This window comes from Balaenoptera borealis, assembly GCF_965194805.1.
Source record: "Balaenoptera borealis genome assembly, chromosome: 1".
NCBI classification, from domain to species: Eukaryota; Metazoa; Chordata; class Mammalia; order Artiodactyla; family Balaenopteridae; genus Balaenoptera; species Balaenoptera borealis.
The window spans coordinates 84633583-84655545 of NC_138860.1; the positions used below are offsets into that span (position 1 = coordinate 84633583).

The 21963-nt window shown below is 41.6% G+C and overlaps 1 protein-coding gene and 1 pseudogene across 2 annotated transcripts in view; one reads left to right on the top strand and one right to left on the bottom strand.

Moving 5' to 3' along the window:
* Positions 1 to 21963, bottom strand: part of LOC309607998 (late cornified envelope protein 2A-like) — a 366173-nt pseudogene that overhangs the window by 225649 nt on the left and 118561 nt on the right. The gene's annotated exons all lie outside the window — the stretch shown is intronic.
* Positions 871 to 2374, top strand: LOC309607576 (uncharacterized protein; the record flags this gene model as incomplete). The annotated part of the gene is given in 3 exon segments (XM_082346255.1): positions 871 to 1209; positions 1383 to 1722; positions 1725 to 2374. Coding segments are annotated over 3 exon segments (1098 nt in total). The 3' UTR covers positions 2144 to 2374.

Genomic DNA, 21963 nt, shown 5'->3' on the forward strand with positions numbered 1-21963 from the left:
CAGAAGCAAGATTCCCAGGATATTCAGAAAATCCAAGTGAGAAACCAAATTCCAACAGCAAATGATGATGGGCAACGACAAGTGAGGGACCCAAGCTTAGAATCCCAGGACTCTGGGAGATGCCATGGTAGAGACAAGATCCCAACACAAAGTGATTACAGGGGTCTTCAAGTGAGAGACTAGAGACTAGAACACCAAGATTATTCAAGACACCCTGGTAGAGATCAGATCCTAGAACCAAGAGTTGCTGAGTATCACCAACCAAGAATCCAGAGCCCAACACCAGGGGATGTTAGGTGGCATCAAGTAAGAGAAGATAAGGCTCTAGTATCTCAGGATGTTGAGAGCCAACAAGCGAGGAACCAGGTTCCAGATCCAAGCAATGGTGGGAGACATCAAGTGCAAGACCACAGACCAGAGCCACAATATCAGTTAAGGCAACAAAGTGGTGTAAAGACACTAGAACCAAGAGTTGATGAGAATATCCAAATGGGAAACCAGAGCCCAACACCAATAAATGAGAGGAGCCATCAAGTGAGAGACCAGATTCCAAAACCATAGGATGTTTGAAGGTATCAACTGAGAAAGCAGAGCCTGGATTTCCAGTATAATGCAAGGCAACAAAGTAGGGAGCAGAATCCAACACCAAAAGCTGGTGAGCATCACCAAGTAAGAAATCAGAACTCAGAATGAAGCAACAGTGGGATACAGATTGGAGAACAGAAATTTTCACCCAGAAGGAATGAGACACAAGAAGTTAGTGATCAGACCTCAGCATCAAGAAATGATGAGAGAAGATACCCAGTGAGAGAACAAGGTCCACAAGCCAGAGGTAGTAAAGTACAACAAATTAGAGAACTAAGACCAGAGATGAAAGATGATGAAAGACAACAGATGAGTGCTCAGATCTCAGCACCAACAGATGAAGAGAGGCATCCAGTGAGAGGGCCAAGTTCAGATATTCAAAATAGTGGAAGACAGCTAATTAGAGAGCAGAGACCATATCCAAGAGGGGATGAGATTCTGAGAGTTAGTGACCAGACTCCAATACCACAGGAAAATGGGAAATACAAGGTGAGAATTCAGACCCCAGTGACAAAGAATGATGAGAAACACCAAGTGAGAGACCTGAGCCCAGAGCCCAGGAAAAATGGGAGACACTACATTAGGAATCAGAGCTCAGAACATAGAAATGATGGGAAACAACAAGTGAGAGACCTAGGTCCAGAAAACACAAATGATGGGAGAAGTCAAATTAGGTATCAGGGATCAGCTTCAAGAAAATATGAACGATTCCACCATAGTGACCAAACAGCAGCACCAACAGATGATGAGAGACATCAAGTGAGAGAGCTGAGCCCAAAACCCAGGAATGATGGGAGACACAAGTTACACAGCAAAGATCAACTCCAACAGAAGATGAAAGACACCAAGTGAGAGACAAAACTCCAGCATCAAAGGATGATGGGAGAAGCCAAGTTAGGGAGCAGAGACGAGCACCAAGACAACTGGAGGGATTCCAACTTAGAGACCAGATCCCCACACGAAGAGATGATAAGAGATACCAAGTAAGAGACCTGGGCCCAGAACCCGAATACAATGGGGAATACCACATTAAGAACAAGAGACCAGCTCCAACAGAGGATAAGAGACATCGAGTGAGAGACCAACCCCCAGCAACAAGGGATAGTGAGAGATGTCAAGTGAGAGCCTTAAGCCCCGAACCTGGAATGATGAGAGAAGTCAGGATAGGGGGCAGATACCAGCTCCAAGACAGTATGAAAGTTTCCAGCATAGAGACCAGATCCCTTTAGCAAAGGATGATGAGAGAAGCCAAATGAGAGACCTGAGCCCAGAACCCAAGAACGATGAGGGACACCACCTTAGGAAGCAAAGACTAGAACCCAGGAGTGATGAGAGAAGCCAAATTAGGGAGCAGAGACAAACTCCAACAGAAGATGAGAGACACGGAGTAAGAGACCAAACCCCAGCACCAAGGGATGATAGGAGACAGCAAGTGAGAGATGTGAGACCAGAACTTGGGAATGATGTGAGAAGCCAAGTTAGGGAGCAGAGATCAGTTCCAAGACAGTATGAAAATTTCCAGCATAGAGACCAGATCTCTGCACTAAGGGATGATTAGAGAAGCCAAATGAGAGACCTGAGCCCAGAACCCAGCAGGGATGGGAGAAGCCAAATTAGAGACCAGAGACCAGATCCAAGACAATATGAAAGATTCCAACATAGATCCCAGATCTCTCCAACAAGGGATGGTAAGAGAAGCCAGTTTAGAGATCTGAGCCCCCTGAACCCAGCAATGATGAGAGATACCAAGTAAGAGACCTGAGACCAGAACCCAATAATTTTAGGGGACAACAAGTCAGGGAGCAGAGACCAGAACCCAGGAGTGATGGGAGAAGTCAAGTTAGGAAGCAGAGATCAACTCCAAGAGAAGATGAGAGACATGGAGTAAGAGACCAAGCCCCAACACCAAGGGTTGATAGGAGACACCAACTGAGAGATGTGAGACCAGAACTTGGGAATGGTGGGAGACACCAAGTTAGGGGTCAGAAACCAGCTCCAAGACAGTATGAAAGATTACAACATAGAGACAATATCCCCACATCAAGGGATGATGGAAGACACCAACACAGAGACTTGAGCCCAGAATCCAATAATGATGGAAGACACGAAGTAAGAGACATGAGACCAGAAGCCAGGAATGGTGGGAGAGAAGAGATTAGAGAACAAAGGCCATCTTCAAGAAAGGATGAGAGTCATCTTAGAGGCAACAATGCGAGCAACTCTGGAAGATGGATATCTCGAGGGAAACTGACTACAAAACACAAGAGAAGTTAGGGAAAGAACAAGACCAAAAGCATTTTACCAGGCAGGAGAAAGCTGAGCTTAATGATCTAGATTCTCATGGATCTGCATCTACCAGAAAAATTGGGCCAATTACCTGTGAGGTATACTTTTTTTCCAAACAGAAAGGTAACTGGTTATGCTATTGTTTACATGATCCATCAGAAACAAGAAATACAAGAAACAGTCTCAGTTATCCAGATTTGGGGATGTTTAAGGATCACAGGAGTGGAAGAAGCTATGTCTACTCCCTAATTTAGGGTCCAGAAGAATGTCTGTACCAAAACAAGGAAGAAAGATGGGAAGACTGTGTTGACAACCAGCAGGACTAACCCTATCACATTTGGAAATCTGGCAACCACCAGTAGGTGAGTCCAGCTCCTCTGAGGATGAGTTTTGAAGTCCCTTCCAGATGTTCCAAGAAATTCTTCCTCTCCAGTTGGCTGAGCTGGTTGATTTAGGCATTCTTGGCTTTTTCTTTCTCCATATATCTCAGACATCTAGCTGTAATGTATAATAGGTAGAATTGCTCAAATTTGGTTTCTGGGACTCTAACATCTTTTAGAAATGGCTTATAGTGGAAAGAAGAATTAAATGTTTTATAATATCCTCCAATAACCCTATGATTTTAACATTAATGAATCATAACTCTCAAAGTTTATCTGAAGGGACTGCATATTCAAATTATAAGCCATGTAAAAATTAGCAATAAATAATTAGAAAGCATTAATTTCTCCTTGGTTTTCTTCTACCTTTTTGAAATTTATCACTCTTGAAGCATCATAGTCACAGCCTTTAGAACAGGATTTATTTTTCACTCATATAATATATATTCTTTCTTCAATTCATTCAATAATGTCCATAATAATATTCATATTCACCTATTGGAGTCCAAAAAAAGGCAAAAACAAGTCCTGCTATATGCTACTATGAAAGAAACCTCTAAAACAAAACCACTTAGTTTAAATGTGAAAGGACAAAATAGATTGTGTAAATGCAAACAAGTGAAGCAAAGGTCACAGTATTAAAATCAGACCAATACAATTCAACATAAAAAGCAATAGATGAATCCATTTTTATTGTTGAAGGGTGCAAGCTACCATGAAAATATAACTATCATTCAATCATTCGACAGCTATTTATTGAGAAACTACTATGTGCCATGTACTGTCCTGGTGTTGAAGATAAGCTGAAAACAAGAAAAAGCCTCCCATTACAGAGCTAACATTCTAGTGGGGGAAGTTATGTGTCAAAAGTGCCAAATAACAAGGCATTCAAATAAAAAGAAAAAGGAGCTGGAAATACAAGGCAGAACTGACAGAAAAACAATAGGAGTACAGACATACCTCTCTCCATCTTTAGCAGGAAAATAGAAAATAAGTAAGTTCATAGAAAATTTGTTTGAAATAGTGATGACAAGCATGAACTTTGTAAGCAAGCCAATCTGGGGTTAATTTCTGGCTCCATCATACTAGCTTTATGATGTTGGGCAGTGAAACCTATTTAAGTCTTAGTGTCCTCATCTGTAAAATGAATTTCATAAAAATAATATTACCTACTAAGATAATGTGTTAAATGTATTTAAATGCTTCATATAGTGCCTGACATATAGAAAGTGCTCAATAGGTGTTAGTCAATACTTTTTTTACTATTTTTGATCTGATAGGTATATATGAAGTCTACACACTTCAGAAAACACACATATTTTAAGCACCTACAAAAGATTTATAAAAGCTAACCAAAGACAATTAAAAATTTATAATAAATTCAGGTCACATCTTTGAGGATATTGCTATAGAACTAGAAACTGATAATAGATGAATATATCAAAGATATTTGGAATTTTTAAAGCACTCTTTAAATAATCAGGTTAAGAAGAAAGGCGTAACTGCAATTAAGGTAACATTTTTTAAATAACAATAAAAAGTCACCAAATATTAAAATCCATAGCTATAGCCTTAAGCACTTTATTTACTTAACAATAAAGAATCAAAAAGGAATAAACTAAGTATCTAATTCAGTATCTTAAAATATTAAGACACAAAATAGACAAGAAAAGCAGGAAGAAGGAAAATATAAAGAAATAAGTAGAAATCCATGACTAGAAAACAGAATAGCCATGTAACTATTTAATAAATGAAAGAATCCAAGACATTTGGAAGATCATTAAAATAATTAAGAAAGAAAAAAGACAATATACGTTTGGTGAAGTCAAATATAGAAGAATAGAGTCGTAACAACTCTATTCTTAAAAAGATAGAAGAAACGAAGGGAGGGAGGGAGGAACAGAGGAAAGGAGGAAAGGGAAAGAAAAGAAAGGAAAGAAAGTCTGGGGGGAAAATGGATGATTTTTCTAGGATAACTGATTCCCAAAGAGGTATAACCATAACCACATAAAAAATAGAGAAGACGGTCAAATAATTACCCTCTCAAAAGCTTTAGGCAAAATTGTTCCACAGGTGAATATTTTCAAACATTCATGGAACAAATAATTCCCACATGATTTAAACCATATCAGAGAATACAAATATGAAGAAAGCTTTATAATTTTTTCAAAGGTAGCATAACCCCAATAACGAAATCCCAAAGACCCCTGAAAACTACGGATCAACCCCATTTACAAATATAGATGAAAATCCCTAAACAAAATACTAGCCAAGAGCAGTTTTCCTTTTCACTTGGATGCCATGAAAGAATAATACATGCCGTCAGTTATCATCCACTTCAGGAAGGCACAGTTCGTGAAGGGAAACCCATTCATACACCTCATCCTAGAACTTGGCAGAAGAGAAAAACTGTGTGATCATCTCTATGGAGATTTGGTTTTTTTAATTCATGTTATTTATTTTTCTTAAATTAAAATAGTGCAGGGAAAATTTTATGTAAAATCACAGCTGGCATCATGCTTAACAGTGAAACATAGCATGACATTAAAGTAAGGAAATTTCCTTCATTCCATAAGTATTTACAAAGCACTTATTATGTGATAGGCAATGGCAAGGCACAGTCTACACAATGATGGAATAGCCTTGCAGCTTACAGCCTAGTGAGGATTGGCATCAAAATTATAAAGCGTAAGAATAGCTATGCAGGAAAAGAGCAGATGCCGTAAAATAGAAGAACAAGGAGAACAATTCAGATCAGAAAGAGGGTAAGAGAAAGCCTGTCTGAGGAACTGACATAGAAACAAGGGGTTTGCACCAATGCAGGGAGATCAGAAAAGAGAGAAATTAAGTACATGAGTTAGAAAGGAAGAGGCAAAATGATCATTATTTAAGATATCACAACAAATATATGATACCACAACACAATAGATATATGGTGTGTATATGTGTCTATAAATATATATACACACACCATATGTATAGATATATATTATCAATATATAATGGAACATTATATTGATATTAATATATACCCTAACTTATATATGTTAAGATTTCTACCTAGAAAATTTAAGGGAATGGACTGAAAACCATTAGATATACAAAGTTTAGTAACATGTAGTTATAGAATAAGCATACCAAAACAGCCCACCAACTTTATAATAACGACAACATGATGCACTTAGGAGTAATTAATGTGAAATGTGTCTGAGATATAGAAGTGGCCTAAAGGACATAAACTCCAATACACGAAGATGTGTCTTGTTCTTGTATGGGAGGGCTCACTGTTAAAAGATGCCAACTATTCCCTTATGAGTTTATACCTTGAACAGGAACTGTATAAAATAATATACTTTAGAACTATATAAAAGTGATTTAATATTTATCAGAAAATATAGAGGCAAGGGTAGGCAGGAAAATGTGGGAAAGGATGTCAATAAGAGGGCTTACTATATACTATATTGTTATTATACTATATAATATTATTATGTAGTATATATAGTAGTATACATAGTGTTATTATACTATATCATATTATTATATATTAAAATTATCATAAGCTGAAGTAATTAAAATACTGCAATAATAGTGGTAAATAAAATGAGAGAGAAAGGTCAATGGAACATAATAAAAAGTTCAGGAACATATCCAAGCATAACTATGAGAATTTAGTATTTCATGAAGAAGATATTTTCAAATCTGGATGCTCTTCCCAGAAGTTTGGCTGGGAAACAAACAGGAGATGAGATATAGCTACACTACAGACACCAGTTGCAAGCCCAGGTTGTTACCTGTACTTCCGACCAACTGGCTACAAATTAGAGGTTCCCCCAACCTCCTCCTTGTGTTCAATTAATTTGCTAGAGTGGCTCAGAACTCAGGAAACCCATTTACTCACTAGATGACCGGTTTATTACAAAAGGATATAACTCAGGAACAGCCAGGTGGAAAATAGGAATAAGGCAAGGTGTAGGGAAAGGGTGCAGAGATTCCATGCCCTCTCCAGGCACAACACACTCTGGGAATCTGCACATGTTCACCAACTTGGAAGCTTTCCCAACCCTGTCCTTTTTGGGTTTTGATGAAAGTATGACTGATTAAATCATTGGTCAACGGTGACTGATTCAACCTCCAGCCCCTTTCCCCTCTCAGAGGTCTGGGGATGGACTGAAAGTTTCAACCTTCTAATCAGGTGGCTGGTTCTCCTGGTAGCCAGCCCCCATCTTTAGGTGCTTTTCAAAAGTCACCTCATCAACCTAACAAAAGACACCATTCTGGCTCTCAGCACTTGGGACATTCCAAGCATTTTAGCAGCTCTGTGCCCCAAATGGGGATGAAAACCAAATACATGTTTATTACAAATCACCATATCACACCTCTTTAAAGACCCCATCTCCAAATATAATCACATTCTGAGATACTGGGTGCTGGGGCTGCAGCATATGAATTAAGTCCATAACAACCAAATGTCCTTGCTCTTTCCACTGAAGTACACTAGTTATGCTAACTCTACTAGACCACAAATTCTACGGGGGTGAGGACTGTGCCTATCTTATATTCTCTACCCATATCCATCTAGGCAATTGTAGGCATTCATTCAATAGATATTGTTACTCTAATGAATGAATCCTAACTTCTCTCCCTATTCATGCTGCCCAAACCCTCCTCCAGCTGCTCCACGGAGTCTTTGCCTTCACCAGCTCTGCCTGCTTACCCACGTAATAGAGCAAGTCAGCAGCTTCTTAATGGCCATCCAGAAAGAACCACGTCTGGGAGGCATGTGGGCCTCAAAACTTCATGCCTGGGGCTTGTGCGCCACCTCGTGGTGACTGACTGCAATGTCCCGAGTAGATCCATCATTAGGCAACAGGGAATGTGGAAAGGACCTCTCACTTCACTGCCCTGACCCTGGGCTGACAGGAAGAGGTGACATTGTGCGTTCCTTCTTGGAATTGCCAATGGACAGGAAATTCTCACCTTCCATTCATCTGTAACTGAGGTTGTAAGGCGGAGAGTGCTGCACGGTTCTGAAACCCGGATCCTTTTTGGATAGGTGTTCCTACTGCATTCCCTTTATTCTAAGATATTGTGGGTTGTAAGAGGCACCATCGATTAAAAAGCAGCATTTTTGTTGGGGGGATAGGGGGAGCATTATGTTAAATGTGCCTTTCAATTTTAAAACACATCTGAATTTCAGCAATGTTGTAACATGTGAATAAATAGTTCTTAGAATGTGGCTCTCATCTATAAAATCTCCCTGATAGGAAGGGTGGTATCCACTACAGGCTTTGTGTTCATTTCAGCATCTGTAATACTGTTCATGATCACAGCCAGCTCTGGAGGGCAAGTGTTTCAAAAATCATTACCTAGAGGAGTCCCCCTGCCAGCCACCTGCTAAAAAATGAAGAAAACTCCTGTATAGAAGGAAAGACCAAGACAGAAACTACAAAAATAACTTGACTTCCATCAGTGGAGTTGTACAGTGCTAAGAGATGGTTATTCATTTGTTAATGACCAGGGCTGTAGACTGAGGACTAGCTACCAACTCCCAGCCTGCAGCTTGCTGAGCCTGCAGCTTGCTAATCAGGTAACCTTAGATCTAGAAATGAATACCCCTCCCCATCCCACCCTCTGGGTGGGTACAGGCACAGGAATATGTTGTTATTATAATAACAAAATATCTCTTTGAAGTGGAGCTGCTGAGAAAAATGTCTTGACATAAGTTCAGGGTGGAAGGCAAGACCCAGAGGGTGCGTATAAGTGATAAAAGATGACTGACAGGGCTTCCCTGGTGGCGCAGTGGTTGAGAATCTGCTTGCTAATGCAGGGGACACGGGTTCGAGCCTTGGTCTGGGAATGATCCTACATGCCGCGGAGCAACTAGGCCCGTGAGCCACAACTACTGAGCCTGCGCGTCTGGAGCCCGTGCTCCACAACAAGAGAGGCCGCGATAGTGAAGAGGCCCGCGCACCGCGATGAAGAGTGGCCCCCACTTGCCGCAACTAGAGGAAGCCCTCGCACAGAAACGAAGACCCAACACAGCCAAAAAAATAAATATAAAAAATAAATAAATAAATAAGAGCCTTCCCTAAAAAAAAAAAAAAAAAAAAAAAAGATGACTGACAAACTTCTAGTCATGGAAAGACAAATCTGGGTTTTTCCAAGAGGGAAGAGGAAAAGAAGAGGGAGGAGTCCACAGGTGGTGGAAGGCTGTGTGAGGTGTGATGTACCCCTTCCCAGGACCCCCAAATCTAAAAAAAACACAGATGCTTGTGTGGGTGGTTTTTTGGTAGAAATCTAAAAAGAGGCTGAATTATCCATGTCAAGGAAGCAGAAAGCCAATACAGGTAGGGGGCCGCCACAAGAATAGGAGCTTCAGGAATACACAGAGATCACCCAGAAGGCTTGGAATTTCTGCTGCCCAAGATTTAGTGTGGAGATGGTTCAAGTTAATTTCATTCGGCTCTGAGAGTCAGACCATTTCTGTCTGACCTATGGACAATATATGTCAAGGCCTTTTGCAAACCTTCATTGCCCTTGACTCTATACCTTTAAGCCAAGCTGACCCGCCCATTGATCAAGCCCCCAACAGCACAAAGACAGCACAGAATAGCACCCCTGACATTATCTGATAGGCATGGCTAGAACCCCCTCACTGCTTCCATTCTGATCCAGGAACTCCTGTCTGCTGACCTTCAGCTTGGTGTCCTGATTTCAAACCTGTCCCTGTCCCTTAGACTTGGTGTGGTATATTCGCCAGCTCTGACTCCTACCAACCCAAATCCAACCCTCTGATTCATTCTCTTAAATATCTAGTGTAGCCTAAACCAACTTACCTTGAGGGAAACCTAACTCCCAAGACCCCCATGAAGAGGAGAAGGGAATTATGACTGTATATGTTATTCCTATAAGTCATACCAAAGATTCTCAGAGAGGGCTCTGGGACTACCTACCTCCTAAGCGCCTAGCTGGTGAGTGAGACTTATTAAAATGCAGATTCATGACCTTCTGAATTAGAATCTCTGAGTGTGGAGCCCAAGTGTCTGAATCATTAATAAGCTCCCAAGGTAAGTCTTATGCACACTAAATTCTGAGAACCATCCTCAAACAAATGGAATGTACTTAAGTGAAGACACTCTCACAATTAGGGACTGAATGCTCTTGGCCACCTAGACACTCTAATCAAATAGATTCCAATTACCTCATGCAGCCATTAGAAACAAGGAGGTAGATTATTCAATGATATGAAAGGGTATTTACAATGTATAGTCACATTAAAATAATCAAGTGTTATCCCACTTTTGTGTGAAAAGGGAATGTTTATATATGCATAGAACACAAGTCAGGAAGAGCATACACTGAAAAATTAACCTGGATGACAAAATTGTGTGTGTTTTCTCTCTCCCTTCCTTCTTTCCTTCCTGCCTTCCTTCCTTCCTTCCTTCCTCCCTCTCTCCCTCCCTCTCTCCCTCCCTCCCTCTTCCTCTCCCTCTCTCTCTTTCTTTCTTTCTTTCCCTTTCTCTCCCTCTCTCTTTCTTTCTTTCCCTTTCTTTCTTTCTTTCTTTCTTTCTTTCTTTCTTTCTTTCCTTCTTATCAGCAATTTCTATATTTTTGCAACAGGTACACAAATACATATGCATAATGAGATTTATGTGAGATCAGGGACTTTGTTTTGTTCCCTGCTAAATCCTTGTGCCCTAGAAAAGACTCTGGCACAGGAAGGTCTCCAATAGGTACATGCTGAATAAATAATAAAGGGAAATAAACTTTTTTTAAAAAAATTCCAAATATGACCTAACTAATCTACCTTGAACACAGATATGATTCCTAATACCAGGTTACTATAGTATAAATAAATGGCTTTGGCTGAGGGTGCGTGCTGGGTGAATTCACAACTAAACAGTAGTGATGTTGCTTATATATTTGTAGTTGACACTTTGATTGAACACATATTCAATTTATGAAGTAATATGAATAGCATTTAACATTTATCATTTCATCTAACATCTTTAAAACCCCTTACTATGCACAACTGCGAGAGTAGTTATTCTAAAGGATGTCAACTACAATATGACAGGTGAGAGGTACCCAGTAATTCACAAGAGAAAATTAAGGGGGCCAGATGTAATACTTAGGACTCCAGAAGTTGATACAGCAGTGAACAGACTGGACCTGATATTGTGACTCAAAGGGGAAAGTATGATGCCTTATCCCTAGCACCCAGCACAATGAAAAGCATATAATGGGGCTCAATAAATGTAAGTGTTGCGGGACCCACTGGACCCTTGAATGAGTAAACATTGCAATGCAGGGAGTCGTGATTGTGTTGGTCCCAGACGGAATGGCAGGCCAGGATTTTTTCAGTGCAGCTCAGGTTTCCTCAGGGAAGCAGACCCGCTTTGGACGAAGGAGTACATAAAACGGTGATAACTGAGTTGTTTGCAAGCTGTCACAATAAAGCTGTTTAACAAACAGAAAAAAAAAAAAAATGTAAGTGTTGAATTTCCAAGACTTGGGGAGACAAGACTTGTGGATGGAATACATGAGGGAAGTGCATACCCCCATCAGAAATAAATAAACAGTGCTATAAGGAGGAAGGAAGCACGGTGCTAGGTGACAAGATAGAGCTGCATGCACATCTCTAAGACTGAGGGCGGGAGACTGCTAGGGAGCATTGGGGTGGAGACAGAGCAGGGGTCGTGCCAGATATGATATGTGAGAATATGCTAGAGGCGTCCTTGGCCAGATGGAGTGTGGTCATGAGCATTCCTGAAGCAGATCACAGATATCACACCAGAGCACCCATGGGCTGTGACAAGAGGCAGCACAAAAGCATAGGAAGGCTTCAGAGCCAACTCCACGTCTGCCTCTTTTTTTGGCTCTGTGAGTTTTTTTTAAAACTCTTTGATGGGACTTCCCTGGTGGCAAAGTGGTTAAGAATCTGCCTGCCAATGCAGGGGACACGGGTTTGATCCCTGGTCCGGGAAGATCCCACATGCCGCAGAGCAACTAAGCCTGTGTGCCACAACTACTGAGCCCACACGCCGCAACTATTGAAGCCTGCGCGCCTAGAGCCCGTGGTCCCCAACAAGAGAAGCCACTGCAATGAGAAGCCTACGCGCACCACACTGAAGAGTAGCCCCCGCTCGCCGCAACTAGAGAAAGCCCGCACACAGCAGCAAAGACCCAACACAGCCAATAAATTAATTAAATTAAAAAAAAAAAAAGAAATATGTGCAGTTAAAATGATCTGTTTTAAAAAAAAAAAACTCTTTGAGCCTTGGGGACTTCCCTGGTGGTCCAGTGGTTAAGACTCCATGCTTCCACTGCAGGGGGTGCGGGTTTGATCCCTGGTCAGGGAACTAAGATCCCACAAGCCCCGCAGCGCGACTGAAAAAAAAAACAAACTAAAATCAATCAATCAATTAATTAATTAATTAAAAACTCCTTGAGCTTTAGTTTCTTCATCTTTATCAAGGGGCTTATAATACCTCATAGGTTTATTGTCAGGATCAGGGAAAATGTATATAAAATATTGACCCTGGGCGGGGATTTTCCTGGCACACAATAAATGTTGAATAAATAGCAGCTAATATCATTACACTGGTGGAGTGGGGGTGGGGGGGTGCTGGCTGAAGTGGATTAGAAACTACGTGCTTGAAGGACCACAAATCCCAGGGCTGTGTGACATCTGCGTTAGCAAAATCTACTAAAAGTACAGTTTTTTGATAAGGTCTTGACTTTCCTTCCTCTTTCAATCATAAGAGTCATCTCTCGCAATGAAGAAAGTGCTGCACAGTATGGAATAAGGAAGAGTTGACTGATGCTGTGAAAGTGATGAAAATCTTGAAGGAGAACAATATCATCTTAGGTTTCATGAAAGCCAAGAAATGAAACACTGGGCATGATGTGAGATAAAAACTAAAAATCAAAGTTCAAAGGAAATACAGGCATAGCACCATGTTGTGCTTAAGAAAATCACTGATGTACTATTAATTTGTAATTACATTATTTGGTGACAGTCTATTACATGCTCTATTAAGCACTGTTTATAAAATATACATTCCTATGAAATCATAAAATTTTGTTGAAGAAATTTTTCATTAACTTCTGTATATTCAAATCTTCACAATACAAAACTATTAAAAACCCTAGGGCTTCCCTGGTGGCGCAGTGGTTGGGAGTCTGCCTGCCAATGCAGGGGACACGGGTTCGAGCCCTGGTCTGGGAGGATCCCACATGCCGCGGAGCAACTGGGCCCGTGAGCCGCACCTGCTGAGCCTGCGCGTCTGGAGCCTGTGCTCCGCAACAGGAGAGGCCCGCACGCTGCGATGAAGAGTGGCCCCCGCTCGCCGCAACTGGAGAAAGCCCTCGCACAGAAATGAAGACCCAATACAGCCAAAAATAAATATAAATAAATAAATAAATAATTTTTTAAAAAACTATTAAAAACCCTAGAACAGAAAATGGACTTAAATATGGACATTTTTCTCATTGGCCTAAAAAAAATCTTCAAAGGGAAAGAAAACAGAAGTATATATGAAGGAGAAGATGATAAGATGATGAGCTCACCTTTAGATATATTTAATTTGCTGTGGCTGTTAGACACCCTGGTGGAGATGGCCAGTGGACTGTGGAGTACCGAGATAAAGATTTGGAGGTCAACTTGTATATAACTACTAGTTAAAACTAGGAAACAGGACTTCCCTGGAGGTCCAGTGTTTAAGACTCCGCGCTTCCACTGCAGGGGGCAAGGGTTTGCTCCCTGGTTGGGGAATTAAGATTCCTCATGCCATGCGGTGCGGCCAAAAAAAAAAAAAAAAAAATGTAGTTTGCAAAATGAATTGTTAAAGAATAATGATAATAAAAACTAGGAAACAGGGATTTCCCTGGTGCCGCAGTGGTTAAGAGTCCACACTCCCAGGCTTCCCTGGTGGTGCAGTGGTTGAGAATCTGCCTGCCAATGCAGGGGACACGGGTTCGAGTCCTGGTCTGGGAAGATCCCACATGCCGCGGAGCAACTAGGCCCGTAAGCCACAATTACTGAGCCTGCACATCTGGAGCCTGTGCTCCACAACAAGAGAGGCCGCGATAGTGAGAGGTCTGCGCACCGCGATGAAGAGTGGCCCCCACTTGCCGCAACTAGAGAAAGCCCTTGCACAGAAATGAAGACCCAACACAGTCATAAATAAACAAACAAATAAATTAAAAAAAAACAAAGAAAGAGTCCACACTCCCAATGCAGGGGGCCTGGGTTCGAACCCTGGTCAGGGAACTAGATCCCACATGCATGCCACAACTAAGAGTTCGCATGCCACAACTAAGGAGGCGACGAGCCACAACTAAGGAGCCCTCAAGCCGCAAGTAAAGGAGCCCACCTGCCGCAACTAAGACCCGGTGCAACCAAATAAATAAATAAATATTTTTTAAAAAAACAACTAGGAAACAGAATGAGATATCCAGGGTTAGGGGCAGGGGATGCACAATAAGAAGAGTGGGGTGGGCGCTGAGGACAAAAGCCTGGAGAGCATCGGCATTTAAGTGGAAAGCAAAGGAAGGGACCCCAGAAAGAGAAGCAGAAGAAACAAGCATAGAGGTACATAGAGAGACAGGGATGTGAGCAATCCCAGAAGCTAGCGAGTGGAGGACAGATCCACAATGTCATACCCCTCACTCAGGGAGGCCACGTGAAACAAGCACAGAAATAGGCCCACGGGATTTGGTCATTAGGAGGCCTTTTTCAAGAAGTACAGTAGCATGATGATAACAAAGCCAAATTGCAGAAGCTTGAGGAAATGAGTGGGAGCTGAGAGAGAGCAGATGTTGCATGAAAACTACTCACATATGGATGTATAATTAAGAAATAAGAGAGGAGAGTAGGGGCACCAGTTATTAAGCTAGTATCTGTTGGCTTCAAAACTACTCTTCTGGGCTTCCCTGGTGGTGCAGCGGTTGAGAATCTGCCTGCCAATGCAGGTGACACAGGTTCGAGCCCTGGTCTGGGAAGATCCCACATGCCGCCGAGCAACTGGGCCCATGAGCCACAACTACTGAGCCTGCGCGTCTGGAGCCTGTGCTCCACAACAAGAGAGGCCGCGACAGTGAGAGGCCCACGCACCGCGATGAAGAGTGGCCCCCGCTCGCCGCACCTAGAGAAGCCCCTTGCACAGAAACGAAGACCCAACACAGCCATAAATAAATTAATTAATTTTAAAAAAAAGTCTGTTTTTAAAAAAAAAAAAGAAAAAAACTACTTTTCTATGCACACTTTGGGGTGTTGGAGCTGGGACTCCACTTTACAGCTGAATCCCAGTTACCTCTGCCAATGGGGACCCTGGAGGGAGACGGGAAGAGAAAAGGAACTTACTCCTCCCCCTGGCCTCTGCTTCCCTGCAGTGTCATGCCAGCTTCATTTCTTCACCCAGCAGGGCGGTTTCCCCACAAAGGAACAATGTATTCGCAACTGAGAAGCCCTGCAGGAGGAATCTGAACTAGCTTGGGTTTTGTTCCCCAAAGGCAGTTGAATCCACTGTGCAGTCTTTCCAACCTCACAGAACCAGTTCTGAGACCTCTGCACCAGCAAGAAGCACCCCTTCTCAGAGGCTTAAGTCTCAGTCCCCCTCCTCCAACCTTCTGATAATTCCAACCTCTCCCCTTGGAAGTTAGCTGTGGGGGTAACTGCTGGTTCCTGAAATTGCTACTTTCCTATACCCTAGAACAGTGGTCCCCAACCCCCATGCTGCAGGGTCCACGGCCTTTTAGGAACCAGGCCGCACAGCAGGAGATGAGTGGCAGGCGGGAGAGCGAAGCTTCATCGGCCGCTCCCCATCGCTCCCCATCGCTCACATAACCACCTGAACCATCCCCCACCCCCCTGTCTGTGGAAAAATTTTCTTCCACAAAACCGCTCCTTAGTGCCAAAAAGGTTGGGGACCACTGCCCTAGAGTTCTCTTTACCCTTTCAGTTACCTAGCTAACGAGTCTCTCTGTTAAATTCTTTCTGTTAAAATAACTGGTGTGTAGCAAACAACCCAATCAAAAAAATGGGCAGAAGAACGAAATAAACATTTCTCCAAAGAAGACATATAGATGGCCAACAGGCACATGAAAAGGTGCTCGACATCGTTAATTATTGGAGAAACGCCAATCAAAACTACCAGGTATCACCTCACACTAGTCAGAATGGCCACCATCAAAATGTTTACAAGTAATAAATGCTGGAGAGGGTGTGGAGAAAAGGGAACCCTCCTATACTGTTGGTGGGAATGTAAATTGGTGCAGCCACTATGGGGAATGATATGGAAGTTCTTAAGAAACTAAAAATAGAGTTACCATATGATCTAGCACTCCCATTCCTGGGCATATATCCAGAAAAGATGAAAACTGATTCGAAAAGATGCATGCACCCCAATGTTCATAGCAGCACTATTTACAGTGGCCAAGACATGGAAACAACCTAAGTGTCCACTGACAGATAACTGGATAAAGAAGATGTGGTACATATACACAATGGAATATTACTCAGCCATAAAAAGAATGAAATAATGCCACTTGCAGCAACAGGGATGGACCTAGAGATTATCATACTAAGTGAAGTAAGTCAGACAAAGAAAGACAAATATCATATGATATCACTTATATGTGGAGTCTTAAAAAATGATACAAATGAACTTATTTGCGAAACAGAAACAGACTCAAAGACATAGAAAACAAACTTACAGTTACCAAAGGAGAAAGTTGGGGCGGGGTGGGGATAAATTAGGAGTTCGGGATTAACAGATACACACCTACTATATATAAAATAGATAAAACAAGGACCTACCATATAGAACAGGGAACTATATTCACTATCTTGTAATAACCTATAATGGAAGAGAATCTGCTGTACACCTGAAACTAACACAATATTGTAAATCAATTGTACTTCAATTAAAAAAAAAATAGTAGCCGGTGTGTTTTTGTCTGCTGCCTGATACATAGGAAATAATGACTTTTTCTTACATTGATGAAACTAGAGTGTATTAATAGACTATGATAAAGGAGCCCCTAGAGAGAGGGATCAAAGAAACAGAAAAGAGGAGAAAACTATGGCCAAAGTCAGAGAGTATACAAAAGAGGCAGGATCAAGGGCAGGAGGGTGCTGGCCTAGAAGAGAAGGGGGGAAAGAGGTCAGGATGGGTATGAAAGAAGACATGTCTGTGGATGGCAGAAGTTGAGGAAAATTGTGCCTAAGGGCCTGTGTTTCTCCAGGAATTAGGAGGAAAGCCCCCCTGCAGAGGTGGGAGGATGAGAGATGAGAAGAAGCATCTTCAGATGTGGAGAGGTCCCTGAGGGGAATGAAGATCATTAATCAAAGACAAGTAAAGGGGCTGATAAGAACACAGGCTAAAGTGGAAAGAACAAGATCCATGACTACTTGATCTTCCCCACTGGTCCCGACCACAGCTGAGGGGGTGCAGTGAAGATACAATGAGGGTCATGAGGGTCCTGTTGGACAGACAACCACTTCAAGACAGAACTGAAGGGAAATGAGACTGTCGTTGACTGAATTACTCAGGTGGTCCATGGAGTTCAGCCTGGGAGGTCAGGAAAAGAGGCCTAAAGGCATTCAACAGACAGAGAAACAAGGGGATCAGGGACTCCATTAGGTGAAAGCAGATAAGGAGGTGAGGTCCATGTCAGCTCTTATAGGACCATGGTCCCAGGCTCTGAGCTAATGACACCTGCCACCCTGGAAAGAGGACCATTTCACCTCTACATACGTGGTTGATCTCTTCCCCAACAAAGCCTCCAGATATTGGGAGAAAAAAAAGGAAATTATGATGTCAGACAAACATTGGTTTTTGTTGTGAGCTTCTTTTTTTTTTTAATATTTATTTATTTATTTGGCTGCCCCAGGTCTTAGTTGTGGCACACGGTATCTTCGTTGCCACGTGTGGGATCATTTAGCTGTGGCATGCAGGATCTTTTAGGTGCTGCATGCAGGATCCAGTTCCCTGACCAGGGATAGAGCCCGGGCCCCCTGCATTGGGAGCACAGAGTCTTAACCACTGGACCACCAGGGAGGTCCCTGTAAGCTTTAAAGAAGCATACACTTTATATTTCGGGTTTCCTTTTTCAGCAGTCCCATCTATTTGCAAAGATTTATATTTCATAACTCTTATTCTTTCTTAGAGTTCTTCTAAAGAACTAGGGAAGACTGACTGACTTTTTGAAAAGTAGAATAAAACTCATTCTGTCTTGTGATTATCATATGGGTCCATTGGACCACTTTAGAAATCTAAGCTACATTTTGAGGTCGTAATGATCATATTTTTTCTCTATCATGAAACATTTCAAGATATAAGAAAACAGCAATGACGGGAATACTTAGAGGATACTGCAAGAGTGAAACAAATCATCACTGTGACAGCATCTGCAACATGCTTCAGTTTTCCTAGGAGGTACCCAAAACATTGCATCATCTTTTAAATACAAATCTTTCAAATACAAATACATAAATGTATGGTGTTGATTTGTATTTGTTTTAGCTTTTCTTGAACACAGTTGAAGATTTAGAATTTTTCATTTTCTTTACTTAATGGCAAAGAGAAGAAAATTGGCAAAAGAACACATCTCGCAACTATCACACGAATCAAAAGATAAATGCAAAGAGACCCATAGCAAAACTCTCTAATGACCATGGCAAAATTGATCAAACAAATGAAATCTCATACTTTGAGTCTTCAGATGACAGTATTCTCAGTGAATTTACTCAAGCTCAGGGATCATTGCATGGGAGAGCGAGATATGGTCTCATTGAGATATTGTCACCTCGCTGATTACCAGGGTTGATTCTGCTGCTCTGGCTGGCTAGCTGGGTGCAGCCTGCCCTCCTCACACCTCGGTGTCTGTCTCTCCCAAACCTGAATGCTTGGTAGAGGAAGATGGTGTTCCCTAGTAGAGAAGATCATTATTTCATAAAGGTAATACAAGTAGCTGTGCTGCCCTTCAAATAAGCTTGCAAGAATCAATGAGTGAAGAATATATTTCTAAGGACAAAAAGAAATATGGTATTTTCATCCAGTTAGTTATTCAACAGGAAGAACTGTGTCACACAATATTATGCATGAACCTTAATCATCCCATTTTGCTAAAAAGACATGTGACTTTATTCTTTCATCTCTTATAATGTTTATGCACTAAAATGTACTTGATATATTTGCCATAACAATGCTGAAGACAGGTGTGTGTAACAAGGCAACTGGGAAGAAATAGGTGATATAGAAATAAAAACATTCATTGGATTATTTGGTATTTATAAATCTAAAAATGAAAATGTTTTGCAATTATGCAATAAATATGATACACATACATATGAGCCTATATATGTGTGTGTGTGTGAATGTATACACACATCAAACACACACACACACAAAGTGAGTATGTGTGTGTATCTTCAAATCCAGGAAAATATGGAATAAATATTTGAGTTTGCTATATCTAAATTCTTATTATAATTTCTAATAAACTTATTTTTTACTATTTCCTTATTCTTCTATAAATTATAAGATGATTCAAAAGATAGATAGGTGGGTAGGTAGATTAGATAGATAGATAGATAGATAGATAGATAGATAGATAGATAGATAGATAGATAGATAGAGATAGATAAAAAGAGTGCCTTGGACCCAGATGGTAAATGGTGATCATTATTTTTCCTGGTATATTAAGGGTGTAAGGCGTCATGCGATTCCTATAATTTGACAACTCCTTCTAGGTGAAACCTGTAATGAATTAGGTGTGTCTGCCCCACCCTCCCACCACCAGCTCTGCGACCCACAGTAACTCCAGCCCCGGCTGCTGTGCCCGCGGTTGAAGCCACAGGGCTGCCACCTTCTGGGATTGTGGACAATGACGGTGGATGGAGAGCATGAGGTAGCATGACAGCATTTCTCTCTGGCAACTTCTGGGGCATGGCTTCCTGGCATTTTTAGAGCCCCCAAATATTTGTGACAACAGGTGGTGCTCACATCTCTAAATTACTAGAGTTCTGGCTACCGAGGTGTCCAAAGTCAGGAAATCGAGTGGAACCTAACAGAGCCAGACCACCCTGAGGGCTGGGATCATTGAGCCCATAGCAGCTCTACCCAGGGACCCACCCACAAGCTCTCCAGAGAGATAAGGAAAGCTGCAACTCAGACAGTACACGTTTCTGAGTCATTTCCTGGGGAGTGGCTCTGAGCCTCTACCCTGCCCCAGGCCCCAAATCTGCATGAGCAAACATAAGTTTTTCCACTCGGACCATCAAAACCACTGCAGTTCCTGGTCCACTGCTAGATCTCTTACTGACCAGCCTGGCTTGGAGGGGAGAGACAGAGCAGTGGGTCCTCCTCCATAGGGACGAAAATCAGGAGACAGACTAGAGACAGGGTTCCTCTCTGCTCCTGATTTGTGGGACCAGAACAGCAGGCGCAGCGGCACTCAGCCCTGCTGTGCCCAACACCCCCTCCTCCCTCACACATGCAGTCTGTGCCTTGGTGCTCTGAACTGGCACAGGGTACGTGCTCAATAAATATTTACTGACTAAATAATCTTCCCATCCTCACATTGTGAGCCTGTTTAACCTGGTTTCTTTTGTGTTTTAAGTTTACCACTTAAAAATTCATACTGCCTTGCTCTAAAAGAGCATTTGCTTTTCTCTCTTCCTCTAAAGAGCACCCAGCAAAGCACAAGGAGAGGCCACACCCTGGATAATAACTGGGAAATCATAGACCTTTCTGGCAGCAGGGGCTTGACTGAGAAACGGGAAATTCCTGTTCCTCGGGCTGATGGGTTTTTTTGCTTTGGCTCCTGATCAAGGGGTGACTAAGTAACAGAGAGGGATTTTGCCAAGTGCCGAGAGAGGCTCACAGTGGAGCAAAGGGAGCTCTATAGGCTGGGCTGGAAATGAGGAAAGGATGGCTAAAGGAAGCCAACCAGAACCAAAGCAACATTCCCAGCGGGCTCCAGAAATGCCTCATATCTAGGATAAAACACAAAAATGTACCACAGCATTTAACTCCTTTGTATCCATTTGGTGTTTTATGCCTCAGCTGACTTGCTGATCCACAGACCTAAGAAGTGACTTGCTTTCTCTATCAAAAGCTACTAACTCCTGAAGGACAATTTTGTAATATCTGTCAAAAATTTAAATGCTCGTATCAGGGAAACCATTGATTCTGTAAAACTTCCAAGAATTTCTCCTCATTTATACCTGTATGTGTACAGGATTTCTGGAACATTTCTTAGGGAAAAAATGAAACCATCTAACTGTCTTTCAGTAAAAGTCCACTACTAGACCTTTGATATTATATCTGTATTATAGAATGCTATGTAGTCATTAAGAAGAATAAGGTGGAAATATATGCACTGATATGAAAAGATGTCCAAAATAAATCATTAAGTGAAAACAAAGTAAGTTGTGAATGATTATATACAGTGTGACTCCATATACGTAAATCAAACAAAATAATTACTGGAAAACTCCTCAAGAAACAGATTACAGAGGGTAGTGGGTCTAGAAGGAATGAGAAGCTGTTGCTTTTCACTCTAAAGCCTTCTACATTATTGGAACTTCCAATAATAAGCTTGTATTTCTTTTTCTAATAATAACAATGAGTTTTAAGAGAAAAAATTAAAATGCACATATATAGACATATATACAATGTCTAAGGAAAATATTTTATTATAA